We start from the raw sequence: 21256 nt of genomic DNA on the forward strand, positions 1-21256 counted from the left end.
AGGATATCCACAATGAATATGCATGAACTTGATTTGCATACACTACCTCCATTATATGCAAATCTCTTTCATGCATATTCATTGTGGGTGTCCTGAAAACCTGACTGGCAAGGGGTTCTCCAGGACCAGACTTGGGAAACACTGTGTTAAGGGGATAGAGCACAGCAGTGCTAAGAACACTAGAGTTAGAGAGGAGTTAGTGTAGGGATGTGGGTTTCCAGAGAAGGCGAGCGCCATCACAACCTTGTGATTTACCTGGTATAGCACCATGTGCACCCACGGCGTATGTAAAGAATATCCCTCAGACGTGAGTCAGTGTGAAACCATGTGACTCCTTTGCACTTTTCACTCATCATACAAAATTTCTCGCTACCTCCAATTAAATGATGAATCTGTTTGACCAGGAGCTCTTAGGAAAAGAGCAGTTAAGTTTTATGCAGTTCCACGTAGCTGGCTGTAGCTTCTCCTACTCTTAGTCTGAGCTGTTCCACGTTGCATTCTCCACTCAGAAGGAGCTTTTGCGACAGGCACTCCCGACAATAGTTATTTAGGCTCATGTTTCAAAAGTCGACTAAGGTGGTATGGTCCCTGTGGGTATGCTCTTGAATTGGAGGCAAAGCTGGAATAACCTGTTTTCTAGGCCAAGTAATATTTGTTTCCTACTAAATCAGTGTCTGGTGATAACGGTATAATTCTGAACAACAAAAAGAGGGAAACCAAAGCAGACACTACAAAGCCAACACAAAAGAAACAGCACTAAGAGCCTTCAGAGCTGGGATAGCAATTCTTTATCGTAAGACCCGACACAGGTCATGTTTCAGCAACTACTCCTATGTCAGGGGTCTGCAATGTGCATTAAATAAAGTGCTATCCGAGAAAAAGTTCAAGTCATTAATTAAACTTTAAAAACTGAAATCAGCAGCATCAGTGGCTGTTTCTGGTTTACTTTGGCTTGATCTTAATGGTCAGAATTATTGGCGTGGTTTGGCATTCACCCATGGCTGTGATGTCGCTAATTTCAAATCAAGGTTTTTGAAGCTGCAATTCTGAGCTTTTAATTAGTGACTTGTTGAACTTTTTCTCAGATAGCATTTTATTTAATGCACATTCCAGACCCCTGACATAGGCGTAGTTGCTGAAACACAGCTCGTGTCGGGTCTTACAATAAAGAATTGCTGTTCCAGTTCTGGAGGCTCTTACTGGTGTTTCTTTTGTGTTGCTTTGTATTGTCAGCTTTGGATTCCCTCATTTTGTTGTTCAGAATTATACCATGTTATCACCAGCCACTTTGATCACATATGGCATCAAGTGTCCAGGTTTGATTCAGTATCATCCGGAGGAGATTCTGTATACAAACAGAAACTATTCTTTTTCTCAGTGCTCACTGAGAATAGATTAACGTTATATATCCTTATAACTGCTTTTGTATGGATAATATATAGCAGGGAGACAGAGCGTGACCATGTTCTATGTAAACATAGTAACATAGTAGATGACGGCAGAAAAAGACCTGCACGGTCCATCCAGTCTGCCCAAGAAGATAAATTCATATGTACTACTTTTTTATTTGTACTGTCCTCTTCAGTGCACAGACCGTATAAGTCTGGCCAGCCCCATCCCCGCCTCCCAACCACCAACCCGCCTCCCAACCACCAGCCCTGGCACAGACACTATAAGTCTGCCCAGCACTATCCCCAGCCTCCCACCACCGGCTCTGGCACAGACCGTATAAGTCTGCCTAGCACTATCCCCGCTGCCCAACCACCAGCCCCGGCACAGACCGTATAAGTCTGCCCAGCACTAGACCAGCCTCCCAACCATCAGCCCCAGCACAGACCGTATATGTCTGCCCAGCACTAGCCCCGCCTCCCAACCACCAGCTCCGCCACCCACTCTAGGCTAAGCTCCTGAAGATCCCTTCCTTCTGCACAGGATTCCTTTATGTTTATCCCACGCATGTTTGAACAATGGTGCTCTCCACCTTACTTGGGGACTGATGGCAGAAAGAGCTTGTTAGAAGCTGTGCGGTCAGTGGCTTTAACATGAGGTTCCTGCAGAGAATTTACAGCAGAATGCAGTAATCAATGAACATGTGGATTACTGCCAAGTTAAATCGTGGCAGCAGTCTGCAGCTCATTGTGAAATGTCACCCATATGCAAGTGTGAGAGCAGTGATTGGCTCATGCACTGACGGGAAGGGTGACATTTAAAAAAAAAAAATACAAATGAAGCTGCTAGCATCAGCATTGGGTCCCCCCTGAACCGAACCTACATTCCCTGGTAGTCTAGCAACCCCCACCCACAACTTTTAAAAAACTTAAAAAAAAAAAAAAAAACCCTGGTGTCTAGTGGCACCTCCCACCCACACTCCCCCAGCTGCTACCTTAGGAGGCAGAAGCGATGCCCACTTGCTCCTGCCTCCGGCATCATTCACCTTGAAAAATATAAGGGAATTTTTATCTTCTATGGCAGACTGACCCTGCCTGGTGCATCCCAGGATGCACCGTGTGGGACCAAGCGTCGCCATTTTTCAAAATGGTAGTGCTGGAAGCTGAATCAAGTGAACATCGTTCCTGCATCTTAAAGTATAGTTTGGGGGGGGGGGGGTGTCAGGGTAGGATGTGTTACTAGACACCAGGGATTTGAATTTGATGTCGGGGGAAGGAGGGAGTCACTAGTCAGCAAGTAATTATTTTTAACAGATGGGGAGAAAAGGGTGGCAGTAGACGGGCATTGTAAAGTTAGAGGAGGGGTGCCACTGATGTCGAGGGTGCCGCTACACACACCACGGAACTTTAATATGAGGAATGTGAGAGGTTGGTCATGTTGAGGTGCCAGTGTAGAAAGATATTGGGGCTGGGGGTTCAGATCGGGGTATGCTGCCCTGGACTTGGAGAAAAAAATTCCCACAAATCGCATGTCAAGTGTCGCTGTTTCATTCTCCATATTGCTGTGTTATACTTAATGGCTTCATATGCATTCATTTTAATGTAGTGTGTAGCCACATATTCCATGCGAGTTAACAACCCCGCTAAATCCCTTTCTGCATTGTTCGGCATGTACAACAGGCTTTGATATTGTTAGACATTGGCCCCTAAGTCTGGTTTATTTGATCTGCAACACTAAACAATAACAGGCAGTGAGTGATGCGTGAGAATGATTGTAGTAAGTATCTGTACACAACTGGTGACTGAAATTGAAAGCAGAAACTCTTTTATCATATCAAATCTTGCAGAGCCTCAGTGGCATGTACCAGCACAGTCTCGATTCTCTTCCATGTCTGGAAATGGGGTGAGCAAGCGTCCAGGGAGGCAGGACCATGAAAACAAGGATTCTCCTAACAGGCACTCCAGAGTGAGTACAGAGCACAAGTTTTTTTTTTTTTCTGTCCAATACCTTTCCTGTTAGTGTGTGGTATTTTAAATATCCTTTCTCTTCAGGCCTGCTGTTCTTCTGATTTTGTACCTGCAATTAAACATTTCTGTCTTTGATGAGCAAATTGAGGCCCAGGCAATGAAAAGAGTAAGGGAGCAAGAGAGCCTCCTGCCTGTTTTAAATCCCAGCCAGCCCAGGAGCAGACTGTCCACACTGCCATGGTACCCTTCAGTTAGTGCAGGGCAATCTAGGTGTAAAGTAAGGGATTGGCAGACATTGGCAATATGCCTGCATCACTAACTGGGCATGTTGGATCACAGAAATAGCAGTTGTAACTATGCCTGACTAGCTGCGCAGGTGCCCCACACCTTTATAACTTCTGGACCCTGACAAAGATCCAGATATTCAGCGCCATGCCTGGATAAGGTCTGAAGTCTAATTTGACCAGCGGAGGTCAGTGTTTAAAGAAATACTGACCATCACCAGCTGAATATCAACTCCTGAGCGTTTAGGTAGAAATCCATTCTACATGCTCCTGTTTTGTTCATTGAGCTGTTCTTAACTTTTGTACCTTTTGATCTTGTTTGAAACACTGGGGGGTGTGGGGGGGGGGGGGGAGTGCTCAACTTTAATCTTAAGATAAGTCTTCTGCTCTAGACAGATCATGTGCTATTTAATTAATGCCCTGTCTAAGTTAAGCAGCTCCTCAAGTAAGTACCCTGCCCAGAAGGGTGATTGTTATGGAAACACCTCCTCCTCGTGGTAAAATACTCTATAAACAAGCAGAATCCCCATGGGTTTGTGTGTGCCAGATGTTCAATGCCTGCATGGTTGCGTGAGGTGTGTCTGATGCTTCATCTTAGGGACTCAGCATGTGCGTCAAATGTTCCCATGTGAAACTATGCTTGTATGTGGGTTGTATTTTTTTTTCAGGGTGAAACCCAGTACTCAAGTCATTCCAGCAGCAACACCCTATCGAGCAATGCTTCCAGCAGTCACAGCGATGAGCGATGGTTTGATACGCCGGAGCTCACTGAGAATGAGCAGGCTCCTGTGTCCAAGGGAGGCTCCAGTGATAGTGGGATTGACAGCTCTCTCTATGCCTCCAGCCCTAACTGCATGGTCCACAAACCTAGCCGGTCCAGAGAGAAAGCCAGCTACCCTGGACCACATGAAAGTAGCGGATGGCCAGTAGACAAAGCACTGTACCAGTCAGAGAAGCGAAAGGAAGCAGCCTCCATCATTAACAAAGCATACAGGCCCAAAATGCATACACCAACAACTGGAAGCAGCAGCGGAGGTGACATGTACAAGCAAGGAAGGTAATGAATTGGAGTAAAGATGTGATTGCCCAACGGCAGTGTTTTAGATGATGACAGACACCTGTGCAGCATCCATTAGCTTAAAATTGTTCTGTTCACTTTTTGTGCATTCTAGAAGCGTATTTACCACTAGAATAAATAGACAATGATGAACACATTATGTCATTTGTTAGAATTTTAAATTGAAAAATTATGACCCTATTGTTTGACGTCGTCGTTTGAGTGTTGAAGATAAAAGTTCTTTATACTAAGGGACAGAGTCGGATCGGGTCAGTGAAATCCATGGCGCCCTTTCAGGTCTCCACCGTATCTCCACTTAACTCTCACTTCATAGAACTGACAATGAAAGATCCACTGCATAAGGTCACAGTCTGTTTCCATGAACGCTTTTTAAAATGTACTTGTCAGTCGTCTTATTCAAGAATGTGTGCTGATACAGTAAGCAGTTCTGTTACTCAGCTAGGACAAAACCACTCTGATGCAAGGAGAGAAAGGAGTAAGGAAAATGCAAATGTTAGCCACAATTAAATGCAAAGTCACTTTTTTTTTTAACTTTTATAATTTCTCTGTTTTAGTAATCTCAGTTTGAGACCAGCTTACCTGCCTCAGGCATACAAAACTCCAGTGTCTGACAAGCCCACTCGCATGTCTCAGTCCAGCTCCTTCCAGCTCTCTTCCTCCGTCCCCAAATCTTTCTACTCCAAACAGCACGTGAGAAACAAGCACCCAACAGGTTGGAAGAAGCCTGAGGACACCCCTGCAAGACCTGTAACCTTTACAGACCCCAAAAAGTAAGACAGTCTTAGCTGGTATACGGTGCAATGTTTTCATTCTCTGAAGGGTTTCCCTGTCAGCCAATCAGCTGCAACAGGCTTTCTTGGTGTGACACCTTCTTGCATCAGAAACTTATTTGTAGATGCTGAAAGGCTTCAGTTTCCAAACTGGTGTTAAGGTTTTTGAGTTCTTGTGGCTGCAGATTATGTTCACATTCTCTTGAGTGCCCTTCTGAAACTCCTGACAGATTTTGGTACTAACCCTTTCACTACATTTTCCATTTCTCATTGCAGAATCATCTAGTCCTTTATTTCGGACTCCTGGCCTGAACGTACTAGATTTTATTTTCAGGTGGTTTTCAAATGTCCTTCAAAATCCCTTTGCTTTCTGTACACGCTGATATCCTCTCCAAGATACAACCTTGGAGATCTCCATTAGCTAACAAAGCAGGCTGAAGCATTTACCCATTTTCTTCCTGCTTCTTGTTACCTTAAGAACAGGATGCAGTGGGAGGGGAAATTTTGTGAAGTGGGCTTCGGACTCTCCTAGGGGCTGATTCTCAAAACTCTGCTGCTGTAGGAAATATCGCTGGGAAATACCACAGCAAAATAACTTCCTAGTGCTGCTGAATGCTAATGACTTGCAAATTATATGCTCGCTGTTAGCGTTGAGTATTGGTAAGTTAAGGGGGAGGAACGTGACTGGCCATTGTGCATGAGAGCAGCGCAATAAGCACAGCTCTTCTGTGCATGCCCAGTCAAACTAGGGAGCCCGTGCTCAGGCCCGACAGCTGCTGAATGTTCTGTAGGAAATATATATATATATATATATATATATATATATATATATATATACAGTGGGGGAAATAAGTATTTGATCCCTTGCTGATTTTGTAAGTTTGCCCACTGACAGACATGAGCAGCCCATAATTGAAGGGTAGGTTATTGGTAACAGTGAGAGATAGCACATCACAAATTAAATCCGGAAAATCACATTGTGGAAAGTATATGAATTTATTTGCATTCTGCAGAGGGAAATAAGTATTTGATCCCCCACCAACCAGTAAGAGATCTGGCCCCTACAGACCAGGTAGATGCTCCAAATCAACTCGTTACCTGCATGACAGACAGCTGTCGGCAATGGTCACCTGTATGAAAGACACCTGTCCACAGACTCAGTGAATCAGTCAGACTCTAACCTCTACAAAATGGCCAAGAGCAAGGAGCTGTCTAAGGATGTCAGGGACAAGATCATACACCTGCACAAGGCTGGAATGGGCTACAAAACCATCAGTAAGACGCTGGGCGAGAAGGAGACAACTGTTGGTGCCATAGTAAGAAAATGGAAGAAGTACAAAATGACTGTCAATCGACAAAGATCTGGGGCTCCACGCAAAATCTCACCTCGTGGGGTATCCTTGATCATGAGGAAGGTTAGAAATCAGCCTACAACTACAAGGGGGGAACTTGTCAATGATCTCAAGGCAGCTGGGACCACTGTCACCACGAAAACCATTGGTAACACATTACGACATAACGGATTGCAATCCTGCAGTGCCCGCAAGGTCCCCCTGCTCCGGAAGGCACATGTGACGGCCCGTGAATACCTGGATGATGCCGAGAGTGATTGGGAGAAGGTGCTGTGGTCAGATGAGACAAAAATTGAGCTCTTTGGCATGAACTCAACTCGCCGTGTTTGGAGGAAGAGAAATGCTGCCTATGACCCAAAGAACACCATCCCCACTGTCAAGCATGGAGGTGGAAATGTTATGTTTTGGGGGTGTTTCTCTGCTAAGGGCACAGGACTACTTCACCGCATCAATGGGAGAATGGATGTGGCCATGTACCGTACAATTCTGAGTGACAACCTCCTTCCCTCCGCCAGGGCCTTAAAAATGGGTCGTGGCTGGGTCTTCCAGCACGACAATGACCCAAAACATACAGCCAAGGCAACAAAGGAGTGGCTCAGGAAGAAGCACATTAGGGTCATGGAGTGGCCTAGCCAGTCACCAGACCTTAATCCCATTGAAAACTTATGGATGGAGCTGAAGCTGCGAGTTGCCAAGCGACAGCCCAGAACTCTTAATGATTTAGAGATGATCTGCAAAGAGGAGTGGACCAAAATTCCTCCTGACATGTGTGCAAACCTCATCATCAACTACAGAAGACGTCTGACCGCTGTGCTTGCCAACAAGGGTTTTGCCACCAAGTATTAGGTCTTGTTTGCCAGAGGGATTAAATACTTATTTCCCTCTGCAGAATGCAAATAAATTCATATACTTTCCACAATGTGATTTTCCGGATTTAATTTGTGATGTGCTATCTCTCACTGTTACCAATAACCTACCCTTCAATTATGGGCTGCTCATGTCTTTGTCAGTGGGCAAACTTACAAAATCAGCAAGGGATCAAATACTTATTTCACCCACTGTATGTATATATATATATATATATATATATATATATATATTTGTAGGACATCGCTTTTCTAGCCTGCAGAGGTCAGAGTGTTTTATTATTGTGGTGACTGGACCAATTTCACAGTTTTGTAAGAGAAAACACACCTCATGACCTTCTTCAGCGCCAGTAAGAGAGCAAATTCCTTGAGAAATCTTCTCTTCAAATAGGTTTTCAGTGGCAAGGGTTTTTTGGTGCACACTTTGTCCCCAGCGTTGGGGCCCTCTGAACATTCTGTGAACCCCAATGCCAGCACTAATTGCCTCTAACGCCGGTTTTAGGTTTTGAGCATTGGCCCCTTAGTGACCTGGCGTTGGGTTGATGATGCAGTCAACAATCATAAAACTAAACGTTCACAGGTAATTGCAGGCACCCATGGCCTTCAGAAACTGAAAGCCATTAATTTATTGCTGATGTTCAGCTTGATAAATGGAAACAGATACTGGAGGAGACAATGCAGATGGTGTGAAAAGTTGATATCATCCCTTTATTAAAGATCATAGAAGGCAGAGGAACTGGCTAAAGCCCAAAGGATCTGCTGAAATATTTTATCCTACTAGGAAGAGGGATTTTCTCCCCCTTCATTTTGGGTTTTCTTTTTTTCACAGCTGAAGCTATCAACTAGAGATGACTAAACTCTGTGGCCTTATCCATAGATATTCGTCCTGGGGGATTTTAACTGGATAAGAAAAACAAAATGCTGCCAAATTTGTCTTTAGCATTAAAACACTGAAACATAGTTCTTTGTAAATTATGTTTGGGAACTAGCTGTTCTTTGGGCTTCATAGATCTGAGTCAAAATAAAATTGCAAAACAAAAAAAATTATTATATAAATATCCCTGTTGAAATATGCAGTTGAAATGTTGCCGAAAGCTATATTTATACTATTCCTGACTGGGCTATGATGCATAGTTCTATATTGACAAATACCTAGGGATTTTCCCCCCATTTAATCCTCCCCAAGGCTATACAATGAAACTTATTTTTGGGAACATTGCAATCATGGATCCTAAATTTGGCCACTAAGTGTCACTGTTATACATTGACTAGGACTCCCTCTCCCTCCATCCCAAGAGCTCCGAATCTTCCTTCTGCAGCATTCCTGAGCTAAAGTTGACTTCAGTGCAGGTAAACAGCAAGACCAGCCCACTCTATGGGAGTGAGAGGACAAGATATGGGAGCAGTGCAGGGAACTGCACACCTTTTTAAAGTCACACAGTGCTTCTGAAGCCATGGCAGCCTCATCCTGCAGTACTGCACTCCACAGCCCTTCCTGAAGTGGTGGTGTCCTCTGCAGCTACACACATCACACTCCTAAAACCAGTCCTGCCCCTGACGACCTCGGAGTCAAAGACCTGATCCTGCTGCAAGTGGCAGTGCACATCACTGCCACTGTACTGTTGGTGTAGCTTGTAATTCACTCATAGACCGATGATCAGAAGCCCCGCGCTGTCCCAAGCAGTGCTCTAAAAATAATGCCAGAACAGCGCAGGGCAATAACATCCCTATGATCAAAGCTAATAGCATGCAAATTTATGCATGCTATTAGCTCTGATCATAGGGGTACTTCTGCATGAGGATTGTGCCTGGGCATTCGCCCAAGGCACAATCCTTCCGCAGAAGTTGTTTGAGAGGTCAAGGCTGTCAAAAACCTGGATCTGTCAAATAGCAGAAGAGCTTTTACAGGTCCAGGGTTTTTCTCCCAGACTTGTCAAACCTAAGCCCCTACACCCCCCCCCCCCCCCCCCCCAAAAAAACAAGACCCGAAGGTCCGATGGACTTCCAGGCCCCTCCCCCCAAAGCACAAAAACCCTGGTGGTCCAGTGGGAGCACTAGCTTCCCACTCCCAGCCCCCCATATCGCACAAAAACGCCCTGGTGGTCCATTGGGACCACTATCTATCTGCCCCCTTCACGCCCGGCGGTCTACCTCTCCATGGTGGTGGTAGTAGTTGGAGGAGGGAGGGACTAGCACTCCCTCCCTCCTCTTCGGGGGCCTTCCCAAAATGGCGGCATCTCACCCTGCCTGGTGTATCCTGGAATGCGCTGGGTGGGGCTTAACTTCCATATATGGGGGCAGTTAGTAGTCCCACTGGACCACCAGAGCGTTTTTGTGGGCGGGGGGAAGCTAGCAGTCCCACTGGACCACCAGGGTTTTTGTGCTTTGGGGGTGGGGGACCATCTTGTGTTTTGGGGGGGGGAAGGGAGGCGGGCTTAGGTTTGACAGGACCAGGAGAAAATCCCAGACCTGACAAACCTTGGGTCTCCCTCATTCTTCCCTTGCTAGCAAACCCTACCGCCAGCTCAGAGCTGGCGTAAGGTTTGCAGCAGTTGCAGCGCCCTGCCTGCTGATCATGAGGGATGAATGTGGGAGATCTATACAAAACAAGTCAAAACCACTAGTACATGAAGCTTTAACATAGATGAATGTGGGAGACCCTTGTTTGCATGCATTTGCATGCAATTAGTGTTCAGAGCCAGCAAGCATGTTATTACACGTGCTCACCTGCTCTGATCATCGGGCAGGAGCATACACAGACGCTAGTATGGCGCTGTTGACTTCTAGTGCCCGTGTTTGCTTCTAATCATCGGTCCATTGGAGTCCTGAGGCTTTCTCCTGTTTTTGATGTCTGTAAGAAGCTGACTGTAATGAAGCTATGTGTACCTGGATATTTTGGTCAAGCACCAACACATTTAGTGATACAATATTAAAAAAAAATAATAATACAGTACCAAAAGGAATTGCACAGTAAAAGTGTGGTTTGTAAAGGTAATCCCATTGTTGACACTACCCCCAACCCCTCATTAGCTGGGCAGGTCACATTTTTATTGTCGTCTTTTTTTTATTTTCACCCTTGTATGCTTTAGTGGAGACAAGAACCAAAGGAGAGAAATAAGAGACAGTCAAATATGTCAAAGGTATACATTTGGAGCAAGAAGCAATCCTTTTGCAGAGGAAAAGGGTATTGTAGAGCAAGAGGAGCTCCAGGAAAGTAGACTTGGGATCCACATTGGGAAATGGATTTCTTCATAGAAAGGGTGGTAGATTTATAGAATGTACACAAAAGAAAGCATAGTTTTGTGTGCTGTTCATGCTGTTACTCCCTCTGTTTCACCACAGATTTATAAAACGGCCTGTGGCCTCCCACTGAAGGTTTTGAAACAGAAAAAAGAAAAAAAAAAAGGTGGAAGAAATTCTGGAAACCTCTGAATAAACAGAGGATCCCTAATGAGATTGGAAGAGAGAAATCTATCTGGGTGTCAGGATTGTTTTGAGGGGTATGTTATGTGGCACAGATTGGTTGGGCCTGATACTCCTCTGCTGCTGTTCTCTGATAGTCATTGTTGTGAAAATTACAGTATAGTAGAGCAGAGGCAAGGGGTGATTACGAAAGATAGGGCAGGTAAAGGGAGCAGGGCCAAATGATAGTGCAGGCTGTGGGATACAGCACAGCAATAAACAGGGTTACAGTTGAGTACTGTCCAGCAAATTTGGGTGAATCTTGGAGGGCCAGATGTTTGAGCAGCAGCTTGTGTAGTTTTGGTGGTAGTTAAGATGATTACAAAACTTGGATGTAAGTTGTGGGGTAGGGGTGGTTTGAATTAAGTACAGGATCCTGAATGCTTATCTTTCAAGGAGAGTAGACAACCCAAGAGACAGAACACATGTCTGGGTTCGGAGTGATTCTTTCAGGCTGCAATGCTTTCGTGTTGGGATGTGTTATTGGAAACTGGCCATACTGGATGGGTTGTGGTCTTTTACTGACGTTACCTACTATGTTAATATGTTTGGATAATATCTCATCTTTGCTAGCAGTTGGCTGCAGCCCTAGTAATTAGCCACTGGCCCATTCCCCCCCCCCCCCCCCCCCCCAAAGCTGGCTGCAGGTAATGCTATAATTGTCACGTTCGAATCCTGATTAAAGAAAGAGTACTGTGTTAACCTGTCTCATAACTATTTTAGAGATTTAAGAATTAATTTCTGACCCAAAATGTGGAAAATTAATCCTGCATGGACCCTTTTCTACAGATTGGTTCCCACATAGTTTTGTAGCCATAGAGAAATGGCATAGCATGAGTTGGATAGGAAAGAGCAGCTATTGTCTATGCCAGCAATCTGTACCATGGCCTGAGAGGTACAAATCAAGCAGCTGGAATCCTTGCTTTTGTGTTCCTCCTGTCTGGTCAAATGCATAATGACACAGTCTGGGCTAGCATTTACTTAACATCCCTTTCTCCTAGCTTCCCTTGTGTCTAATGCTCTCCTAAAACTCTCTTCTAGACAAGTCGATATGACCACAAAGAATGTGTTTGGGCAGCCCAGGCTGCGAGCTTCTCTTCGGGATCTGCGTTCTCCCCGCAAGAACTACAAGTCTACCATTGAGGATGACCTGAAGAAGTTGATTATTATGGACAATTCAACTCCAGAGCATGGAAGCAACTCGAAGGTAGACTCGAGGGACACGGTTCTATTTCTTTCATGTCCACGTTTTCCATCCCGGATTCATACAGCTTCACAGTTTAGGGATGGTTCCTGATCATTTTGGCATTTTTTTTTTGCACTTTGAGCTCTGTCTACAGTAAGTACAGAGTATGTCTAGCAGGGGCGTAGCTGCTATGGGGCCACGGGGGCCTGGGACCCTGTAAATTTGGCCCTGGACCCCCCGCCAACCCGCCGTCGCCATCTGTACCTTTGCTGGCGGGGACCCCAACCCCCGCCAGCCGAAGTCTTCTTCCTGCGTTTGGTTTCTTCTGAGTCTGACGTCCTGCTGCACGTACAGGTCGTCAGACTCAAAGAAACAGAACGAAGCCCTGCAGATCGCAAGGCTTCTTTCTGTTTCTGTGAGTCTGACGTCCTGCACGTTGTATGTGCAGCAGGACGTCAGACTCAGAAGAAACCAAACGCAGGAAGAAGACTTTGGCTGGCGGGGGTTGGGTACCCCGCCAGCAAAGGTACAGATGGCGACGGATGGTGGGCGGGTCGAGAGGGGGGGTCAAACTTGTTGGAGGTGGTGCTGGCGGCGGCAGGGGGTGTCAGCGATGGCGGCGGGGGGATCAGCGGCACCGGGGGGGGTGGGCTAAAATGTGCCCCCTCACCTCGGCTCTGGCCCCCCCTACCGCTGAAGTTCAGATACGCCCCTGATGTCTAGGCCATAGACTGGAAATGCTGACAGTAATGAGAGGCTGCAGTGTCAGAGCCACTTTTCTAGTCACTGCCTGGGGACAGTTTTATGACAATGTACCAGGGGGCTTCATTCCTTGTTTGATTTTTTAGGGCCATCTGTGTATCCCAGCGTAAACTATGCAATCTCTGATCAATTGTACTAAGTTCTCTGTATTTAATTACACCTCAATATGTAACCATCCCTCTGGAAACATGTAAGCCACATTGAACCTACCAATAGGTGGAAAAATGTGGGATACAATTGCAATAAATAAAATAAATAACCTGCAGATTGTGAAAACAGGGTATCACTAGTAGTTGGCCTGAGCAATGCCTTTAGTCTGGGGAATTTTTGTACTTCAGGGTTTGACAAGCTGTGGTTCTTGAGCCATCCTAAGAAATACCAAAGGCTAGTGATGTACATGAGTTAGATCATATAGATATGAGCTGTGAAGATCTCTGAAGAAGACTTGTATGGTCTCTAGAAATATATGATATGGCAGTTAACTATAAAGCTTTAACTTCTCTTCCTGTTTATGTACTGCACACCCTACTCTCCTACCTCCCTCTATCAAAGTCTGCAAAGAATTCCAGGGTGGGGTGCAGAAAATTTGCATTATAGGGTACTTTTTAACAGTGACGTAGGAAGGGGGGGCAGTGGGGCGGTCCACCCCAGGTGCACGCCGCTGGGGGGGGTGTCGGCTCCGCTGGTTCCCTGCTCCCTCTGCCCCGGAACAGGTTACTTCCTGTTCCGGGGCAGAGAGAGCAAGGGAACCAGTGAAGCCGACGCAGCTCCCAGTGACGTGCACTCGGGGGGGGGGGGGGGCGGATCGGCCCTCTCGCCCGCCCCTCGCTTCCTAATTCAAGTAAGAATGCGCTCCTGGGGTGGAGGGTGTGCTCCAGAAGGGGGGGGGGGGGGGGCGCTGTGCTGCACCCGGGGTGGCGGGGTGCGCAGCAGCGACCCGCCCCGGGTGTCAACCACCCTCGCTATGGCACTGCTTTTTAAAATGATTTCAAAATAAAAGCAAAATAAAACATGGAAAAGAATATAAGATGATACCTTTTTTATTGGACATAACTTAATACATTTCTTGATTAGCTTTCGAAGGTTGCCCTTCTTCGTCAGATCTGACGAAGAAGGGCAACCTTCGAAAGCTAATCGAGAAATGTATTAAGTTATGTCCAATAAAAAAGGTATCATTTTATTTTATTTTCCATGTTTTATTTTGTTTGATTTCTATTGATAACCTTAAGAGTGGACTAACACGGCTACCACACTCCTCTACTTAAAATAAAAGCAAAATTTACAAAAAAAACCTGAAGCTCTTTTTTTAATTCTAACTGCAGTCACCACAGAAAACCTTGCAGAGGACATTGTCTGATGAGAGCCTGTGCAGTGGTCGGAGAGATGCAAGCTATGCCATTGAGAACTGCTTTGAACAGTCGCTGTCCAGTGATGTTCTGTTCACAAGCACATATCCATCCAGTACCTTACCTGTGCGCCGGCAGCAGCAGGGAACTGGGAGTATGCCTGAGAAAAAGTGTAAGTACATGCATGACACATGTCTTGAGAGGCTACCTTGGGGGGGGGGGGGGGGGGGGGGAGCAAAATTCCTGCACAGCAGAAGATGCCCTGCAAGGTCCCTCAAGCTCTCCTGTCACATTTTTAGCTTTTTATTTTAACCACCTGTTTTGGTGGTGGTCTTAGCCTTAAAGCTTGGATGAACCATTTTATTCCAGAAACTGCTCAGGGAATTTGTGTCATACATATAGTAAGACTTTGGGGTGTAAGTTTGTCCTTGCTACACTATAGAGTCTTTCCCCTTATGCCTTTTAGGAAAATGCTGGACTTTGGAAGTCGATTTTTTATTTTTTTTTATTAATTGTGGACACCGTTTTTGCTTTTCATCTTCCTCAGGTCTACCTGTTTGTGGTTTAGAGCCTCACATACCTTCTCAGAGAGAAACAATAGCACTTAGGGAAAAGATCAGTATTTCTAGTGCTTAAGCAGTACGAGGTCAGTGCATTTGACTCGATAGAAGGCTGCTTTCTCTAGCCCAGAAGACCGTCAGTTGGCTATAATTCAACTGGTCTCCATTCTCTCACACTTTTGGCATTCATAGACCTGAAGGTCACAGGACAGCTCTGTTAATGAGGAGCCAAATTGATGTGTTATTTCCAGGAAGATGGCTGATCAGGTCATACTCAGGAGATTCTGTGACAGGCTTTACACGATTTAAATTGTAATAATTTCCTATGACAGTAAAGAGTACTGCTTCGTAACTTTGTAACTTCTGTGTGTGTTGTCTTATGTCTTTTAGCCAGCATCTCTGCTTCAGAGCTCTCACTAACAGAAATACGTGACAAACCGAGCCGCCGCATTGATCCAGGGATGATGCCGCTTCCAGACACAGTGGAATGGTCTAGCCTAGTCAGCGCTGCTAAAGCTTATGAAGGTAATGGGTGTTACGTCTTCCCTCAGTGGTGTAATGTACCAGGCTTGCACAAGAGTGGACGTGTGATGTTCCCAGAGGAAACTGCATCGTCTCTCTCTCATCCACAGGCCTGTCTAGTACAGTGGTTGATTAAGGTGAATAAGGTTCATGTGCTTTAGCCCCAGTAGAGCCTGGCTCCAACTGAACTGGAAGCTCAAATATGCAAGGGGCAGCTACCAGGCCCCTTGTCTTTACAGATTAAAAGATGGAGCACATCTTAAGTCTCCAGAATTTGTAATTAGATTTTCAGAGTTGCATGTCACACTTTTCACATGACTGTGTTATGCATCTATGTTAGACACCAGCCTATGAAACATCAGTATTGTTACAATTTAATGATTAGTAGTAAAAATGTCTCCATTTCCTGGTTCCTTTTCAGTAAATAGCTACCTTTATTTTGCTGATTAGATTAAATTTGAAGATTCAGGCACTGGCACACATTAACATATACACACTTTCAAAATGACAGACCTCTGTTCTCTTGTAAATAGAAAATTCAGCAACAGTGGCATTAAAAAAGCAATACTGATTTATAGCATACTTCATTTTATACGTGGTTTTGTTTTTTTATTTCTAACACCTACCTTAGTTTAGCATTGTGTTGTGTTCCACACTGCACAAAATATTGCCAGCAGGTTAAGACCACGTGGCCTATCAAGTCTGCTCTTTTGTACTAACTACTAAGCCCTATACAGACTGTTCCTGTCCCTTAGAGAATCCTCTTGTGTTTCTCTGCATTCAGATACAGCTCTCATCTCCACCAGGAGGCCATTTGATGCATCCACCACCCTTTCCGTAAAGAAGTATTTCCTTAGGTTACTCCTGGGTCTGTCCCCTTTCACCTTCATCCTATGCCCTCCCTTGTTCCAGAACTTCCTTTAGTTATACATTTATGGAGGTATTTAAATATCTCTATCATATCTCCCCTCTCTCTCTCTCTCTCTCTTTTTTTTCCAAAGTATACATGCATAGATTGTTCTCCCTATATGTTTTATGATGATCATTTTAGTAGCTGCCTTCTGGGCCAACTCCATCCTGCTTACAAAAAAAAAAAAAAGAATTGTGAGCCCACTAGGGACAGAAAAAGCGCGCGCACACACACACACACACACATACATATATATATGTATATATATAATTTATTTTATTACATTTCTACCCCACATTTACCCACATGAGCAGGCGCAATGTGGCTTACAATAATATCAAGTGGATACAATACAAGACAGTGATGGCTCAGAATCAGAAAGTGACAGGAGGGGAAGGAACAGGGGATAACACAGGGTAAATGACAGGGGTGAAGCGACGGCAGAGGGAGCGGTTAAACATTGAAGTTGCCAGTGGAGTAGGCCTTGTCGAATAAGAACGTCTTTAAGGACTTCTTGAACAGTTGGTGGTCGGCGAGCTCCTTAAGTTGTTTTGGTAGGACATTCCAATATTTCGGACTGAGGTAAGGGAAGGATGATGCAAAAAGAGTCTTGTATTTAACATTCCTACAGGTTGGATAATGGAGAATGAGGTAGGTCCTTACAGAACAGTGATATATATCAGATTCTTCCAAGGGGATGACCATTAAAGGTGAGAATAAAACCTGAATCTCCAAGTTTTTCAGCCTTGTGCTTCAAGCAGATAGCTTTTGTTATCAGCTTAGGATATTGTGCTTCATGGCAATCTGCGTCAGATACACCAATTTTCAGGACTTGGCTGTCTTAATAGAATTCCAGCTGCATGTGATCTTAATGTACACCGCCTTGAGTGAATTCCTTCAAAAAGACGGTAAATCCTGATAAATAAGGGATTGTACTGTTGGAAATACTGAAATGACTGGAACAATCACCCTGAAACCTTTAATCGTAACTTTGCTGAGAGGGAATCTGATGAGGGTCAGTTTATAGAATCAAGAGTTAACTTTTCTCTCTTATCCATTTTAAAGTTTTTACAAGTTGCTCACCTGCGAATCCCTAGCATAAGTGGCAGAAACAATATTAATATCACAGGTATTGTGTTATAGTTGGACCATAACAATGTCGGGTCTCGTGATGCCTCACAAGCCAGTTTAATACCAGTATCTCCAATGTAACTCATATTAGTGTTACGATTAAAGAATTTCAAAATTTGCAGCTTAATAAACTGATGCAGGGCAAGGTGGTTGTGCTTTCCACGTGCCCTTTCAGTAGCCCCGGTGATTGTACACTGTGTCTTAATGAGTGTTCTGTCTTAATAGTTATTTGTTGTGTGTTAATATTTTCCAGTTCAACGAGCTGTTTCTCTCTTCTCTTTGAATGATCCAGTCCTGAGCCCAGATGGACGTCCAGTCCAGAGCCCTGTGCATGCTCACCTGAGCCTCGAGAGGCAGCCGACACCACACACCACACCCACAATAAGGTAAAGGACACAATATGCATGCAAACATGGATGTGGAGTAGAACAATGGAGTGGAGGAGTGGCCTAGTGGTTAGAGCACCGGTCTTGCAATCCAGAGGTGGCCAGTTCAAAACCCGCTGCTGCTCCTTGTGATCTTGGGCAAGTCACTTAACCCTCCATTGCCTCAGGTACAAACTTAGATTGTGAGCCCTCCTGGGACAGAGAAATATCCAATGCACCTGAATGTAACTCGCCTTCAGCTACTTCTGAAAAGGTGTGAGCAAAATCTAAATAAATAAATAATAAAACAGAAAATGACAGTGGCCCATCCATCATCTCCTCCTGTCCCTAAGAGATCCTATGCCTGTCCCATGCTTTCTTGAATTCAGATACAGTCCTTGTCACCACCACCTCCATGGGGTGGGAAGAGGTCATTCCACACTTCCACCACCACACTTTCCATAAAGAAGTATTTCCTTAGATTACTTCTGAGTCTCTCCTCTTTTATCTTTATCTTATGCCCTCTCATTCCAGAGTTTCCTTTCAGTTGAAAGAGACCTGCCCCCTGTTCATTAATTCCGCGGAGATGTTTAAATGTATCAATCATATCTCCTCTCTCTCTCCTTTTTTCCAAAGTATATATATGCTTTATGATGGAGACCACTGACCATTGTAGTAGGAGCTCTCTGGACTGACTCCATCCTGTTTATATCTTTTTGAAGGTGTGGTCTCCAGAACTGTACACAGTACTGTACATAGGACCTCTCCAGAGACTTATATAGAGAGACATCACCTACTTTCCTGCTGGTCATTCCTCTTTCTTTGCACCCAAGCATCCTTCTGGCTTTGGCTGTTGCCCTTTTTAACTGTTTGATCACCTTACGATTGTCAGAAACTGTTCACTCCCCTCCCCCCACCCCCCCAAGTCTCACTCTTCTTTTGAGCATAGAAGTACTCCTTCTCCTCTTTCCTCCCTCCCCCCCCCCATTATCCCTGAGGATTCTGTAGCCCTAAAAAATGCAGGGTCATGCACTGGGGCTACAGAACTCTAAGGGAGCGGTACCATTTAGTGAGGAAAGTACATCATGGGCCAGGAGCAGTTGACCCCCCCCTACACTTATCCAGTACCTGCCCCACTTGCTGTTGCTCTTCTGGAGACTATTCAAGCTGTGCATAAGTGAATCGATTATTCACTCAACTCCTTCTGAGAATATCAAAATGTTAGGCACCTTGGCAAACTATTAAAAAAAAAAAGTATTTACATTTACAAATAGTCAACAGTAGCTTTGTCTAAAACTCCATTTATTTTAGAGGCTGACTTCATTAGGAGATGAATCATGTATTGTGAAAACCTTTGTTTAATGTACTGGAAGGTGAGCCTTTTTTTCTCGATGTAGACAGGAGGCACAGACTGAAGACTACCACCTTTTTAGAGACGCCCTGTTCTCTTTATTAAAGTGGCCCTATCTTTGACAGCTTAATGAGACAGACCGTTAATGGTCACTGTTAGCAATGTACCCATCACACAGTAAATTATTTGCTGCAGCGTGTGTGCTGCCAATCAGAAAGCACATATTGATTCAAGCAGGAGTTCTCTCTAGCAGTTGTCAGGGCAGAGACTTGTCTAAGAGAATCAAGGAAGGGTACTTTATACTGCCTTAATAGGTTTCTCTGAGTGTAAGCAGTTCGTCTGTTGTACGGTTGGTGGTCATGCCTCTTCCTCCCCAAAAGATGGCCGCATGGTAAACTAGATCCACAGAGCCGTCTTCTCCACCTCTCCCCCAGCAGCTCCCAGATCACAGTGGAACCCCACCCCCCCCCACCCCCCCCCCCCCCCCCCCCCCCCCCCCCCCAAGCAGCTTCCATCTTGCTCGAGAGCTGGTCAGAAGATTTAGGGCTTTGAGTCCTATATGAGCCGACGTGGAAGATGGGGAGTCCATACCCGTGACTGATCTGGCAGCAGCCTGTGGGCACAGCAGCGAGCAAGTGCAACACTGCCAATGGTTATGTGGTCAGTATGGCTGGAAACCGCAGGAGCTGGGTCCAGGAGAGCATGGTTGTGGTGCCACGGTTAGCGGAGACAGCGGAGCGCATCAAGTGCCGCTGTGGAGGCTGCTTCCAGTCCGGAGAGTGTGGCATCCTGGCGGGTGAGATAACAGCCGAAGCAGGATCAGACACGAGCCTGCAGGATATCCACAGGGCGATTGCAGGCAGCCAGCCCACAACCCCACAGCAAGATCTGGATTAGACCAGCAGATGTTGGCAGTGCCTCTTGTGCAGATCGCTGCGGATTTGGTTTTAGGTGAGACGGGAGTAACGGCCTGCCAGCCGCTGATCTCCAACACCTCGGATAGCTCTGCTTTCAAAGCCGCCAGAGCGCTGTTGACCTCTGGAGACAGAGAGGCTCTCCACATGCCACCTGAGGACCAAGTCTGTTAAATTTGCTAAAGTCCGGGCTTCTCTCCCCTGAGGTCGATTGGGAGGAACGTGGAGTGCTGTGCTGTACTCCATGTGGCAGCCCCTGACCCAAACAGGCTGCGAATCGCTGGATCAGATGTTCAGCTCCCACTCCCCATGAGGTCTAGGAGATGCTACCAGCTGCTTTTAAGACCTTTCCCTTTCTGTATCTGAACCAAAAGCAATCTGCATATCTCCTCTCTGGGACAAGGCCACTGTAGTACCTTGAGGATTCCTGTTGGATCCAGAGCACAGCGCATCTAGAGCACGCTGGAACCTTTGCCCGTTGTATGCCACCTTCAGATCTGAATCCGAAGCAGACAAAATGCACACCATAAAATTCCTCCTAGGACTATATATTCTGACACTAACTACCACAACAGAGCCCTACTACAACACAACCACAGTATTATACCCATACTATGCAACCTACACCACCTTCCATCAAGTTAAAAACCGATCAAACAAAGGAAAAGTTCACCCCATGAATCAAACACAGTGGATGATAAAAAAGGGACCAAAGCAACCCAACAAGCCAAACAAGTGGTAATTAGTGAAAATTCCCAAAAGTTCGACAATAGAAGAAAACTACAGTGGGATACATAAACACTAGATCAGCAATAAAACAGAAATTATAAAGGACTGGATGATGGAGGAAGACCTCGGACTAGTTTTTCTCAACGAAACATGGATCCACAATAAAGATGATCCTATAATCTCGGACCTCTGCCCTCCAGGCTATAAAATTCTACACTGGACCAGAAAGAGGGAAATAGAGGGGGCTTTGCATTAATATACAGATCCTTCTTCACAACGGAAACTATTGCTGAATCCATAACACCACAACTT

General features: G+C 45.3%; 1 protein-coding gene across 3 annotated transcripts in view; it reads left to right on the top strand.

Moving 5' to 3' along the window:
• The window catches only part of SIPA1L3 (signal induced proliferation associated 1 like 3), a 292368-nt gene that overhangs the window by 253207 nt on the left and 17905 nt on the right, over positions 1–21256 (top strand). For 2 of the 3 annotated variants that reach the window (XM_030217319.1, XM_030217320.1), the window contains 7 exons: positions 3236–3354; positions 4309–4697; positions 5273–5488; positions 12210–12375; positions 14439–14634; positions 15413–15547; positions 17839–17971. In XM_030217319.1, coding sequence (XP_030073179.1) covers positions 3236–3354; positions 4309–4697; positions 5273–5488; positions 12210–12375; positions 14439–14634; positions 15413–15547; positions 17839–17971 — 1354 coding nt within the window. The remainder of the gene's footprint in view (positions 1–3235; positions 3355–4308; positions 4698–5272; positions 5489–12209; positions 12376–14438; positions 14635–15412; positions 15548–17838; positions 17972–21256) is intronic. The other variant, XM_030217321.1, reaches the window with a different exon arrangement.

Source organism: Microcaecilia unicolor, chromosome 11, assembly GCF_901765095.1.
Source record: "Microcaecilia unicolor chromosome 11, aMicUni1.1, whole genome shotgun sequence".
In the NCBI taxonomy this organism is placed as follows: Eukaryota; Metazoa; Chordata; class Amphibia; order Gymnophiona; family Siphonopidae; genus Microcaecilia; species Microcaecilia unicolor.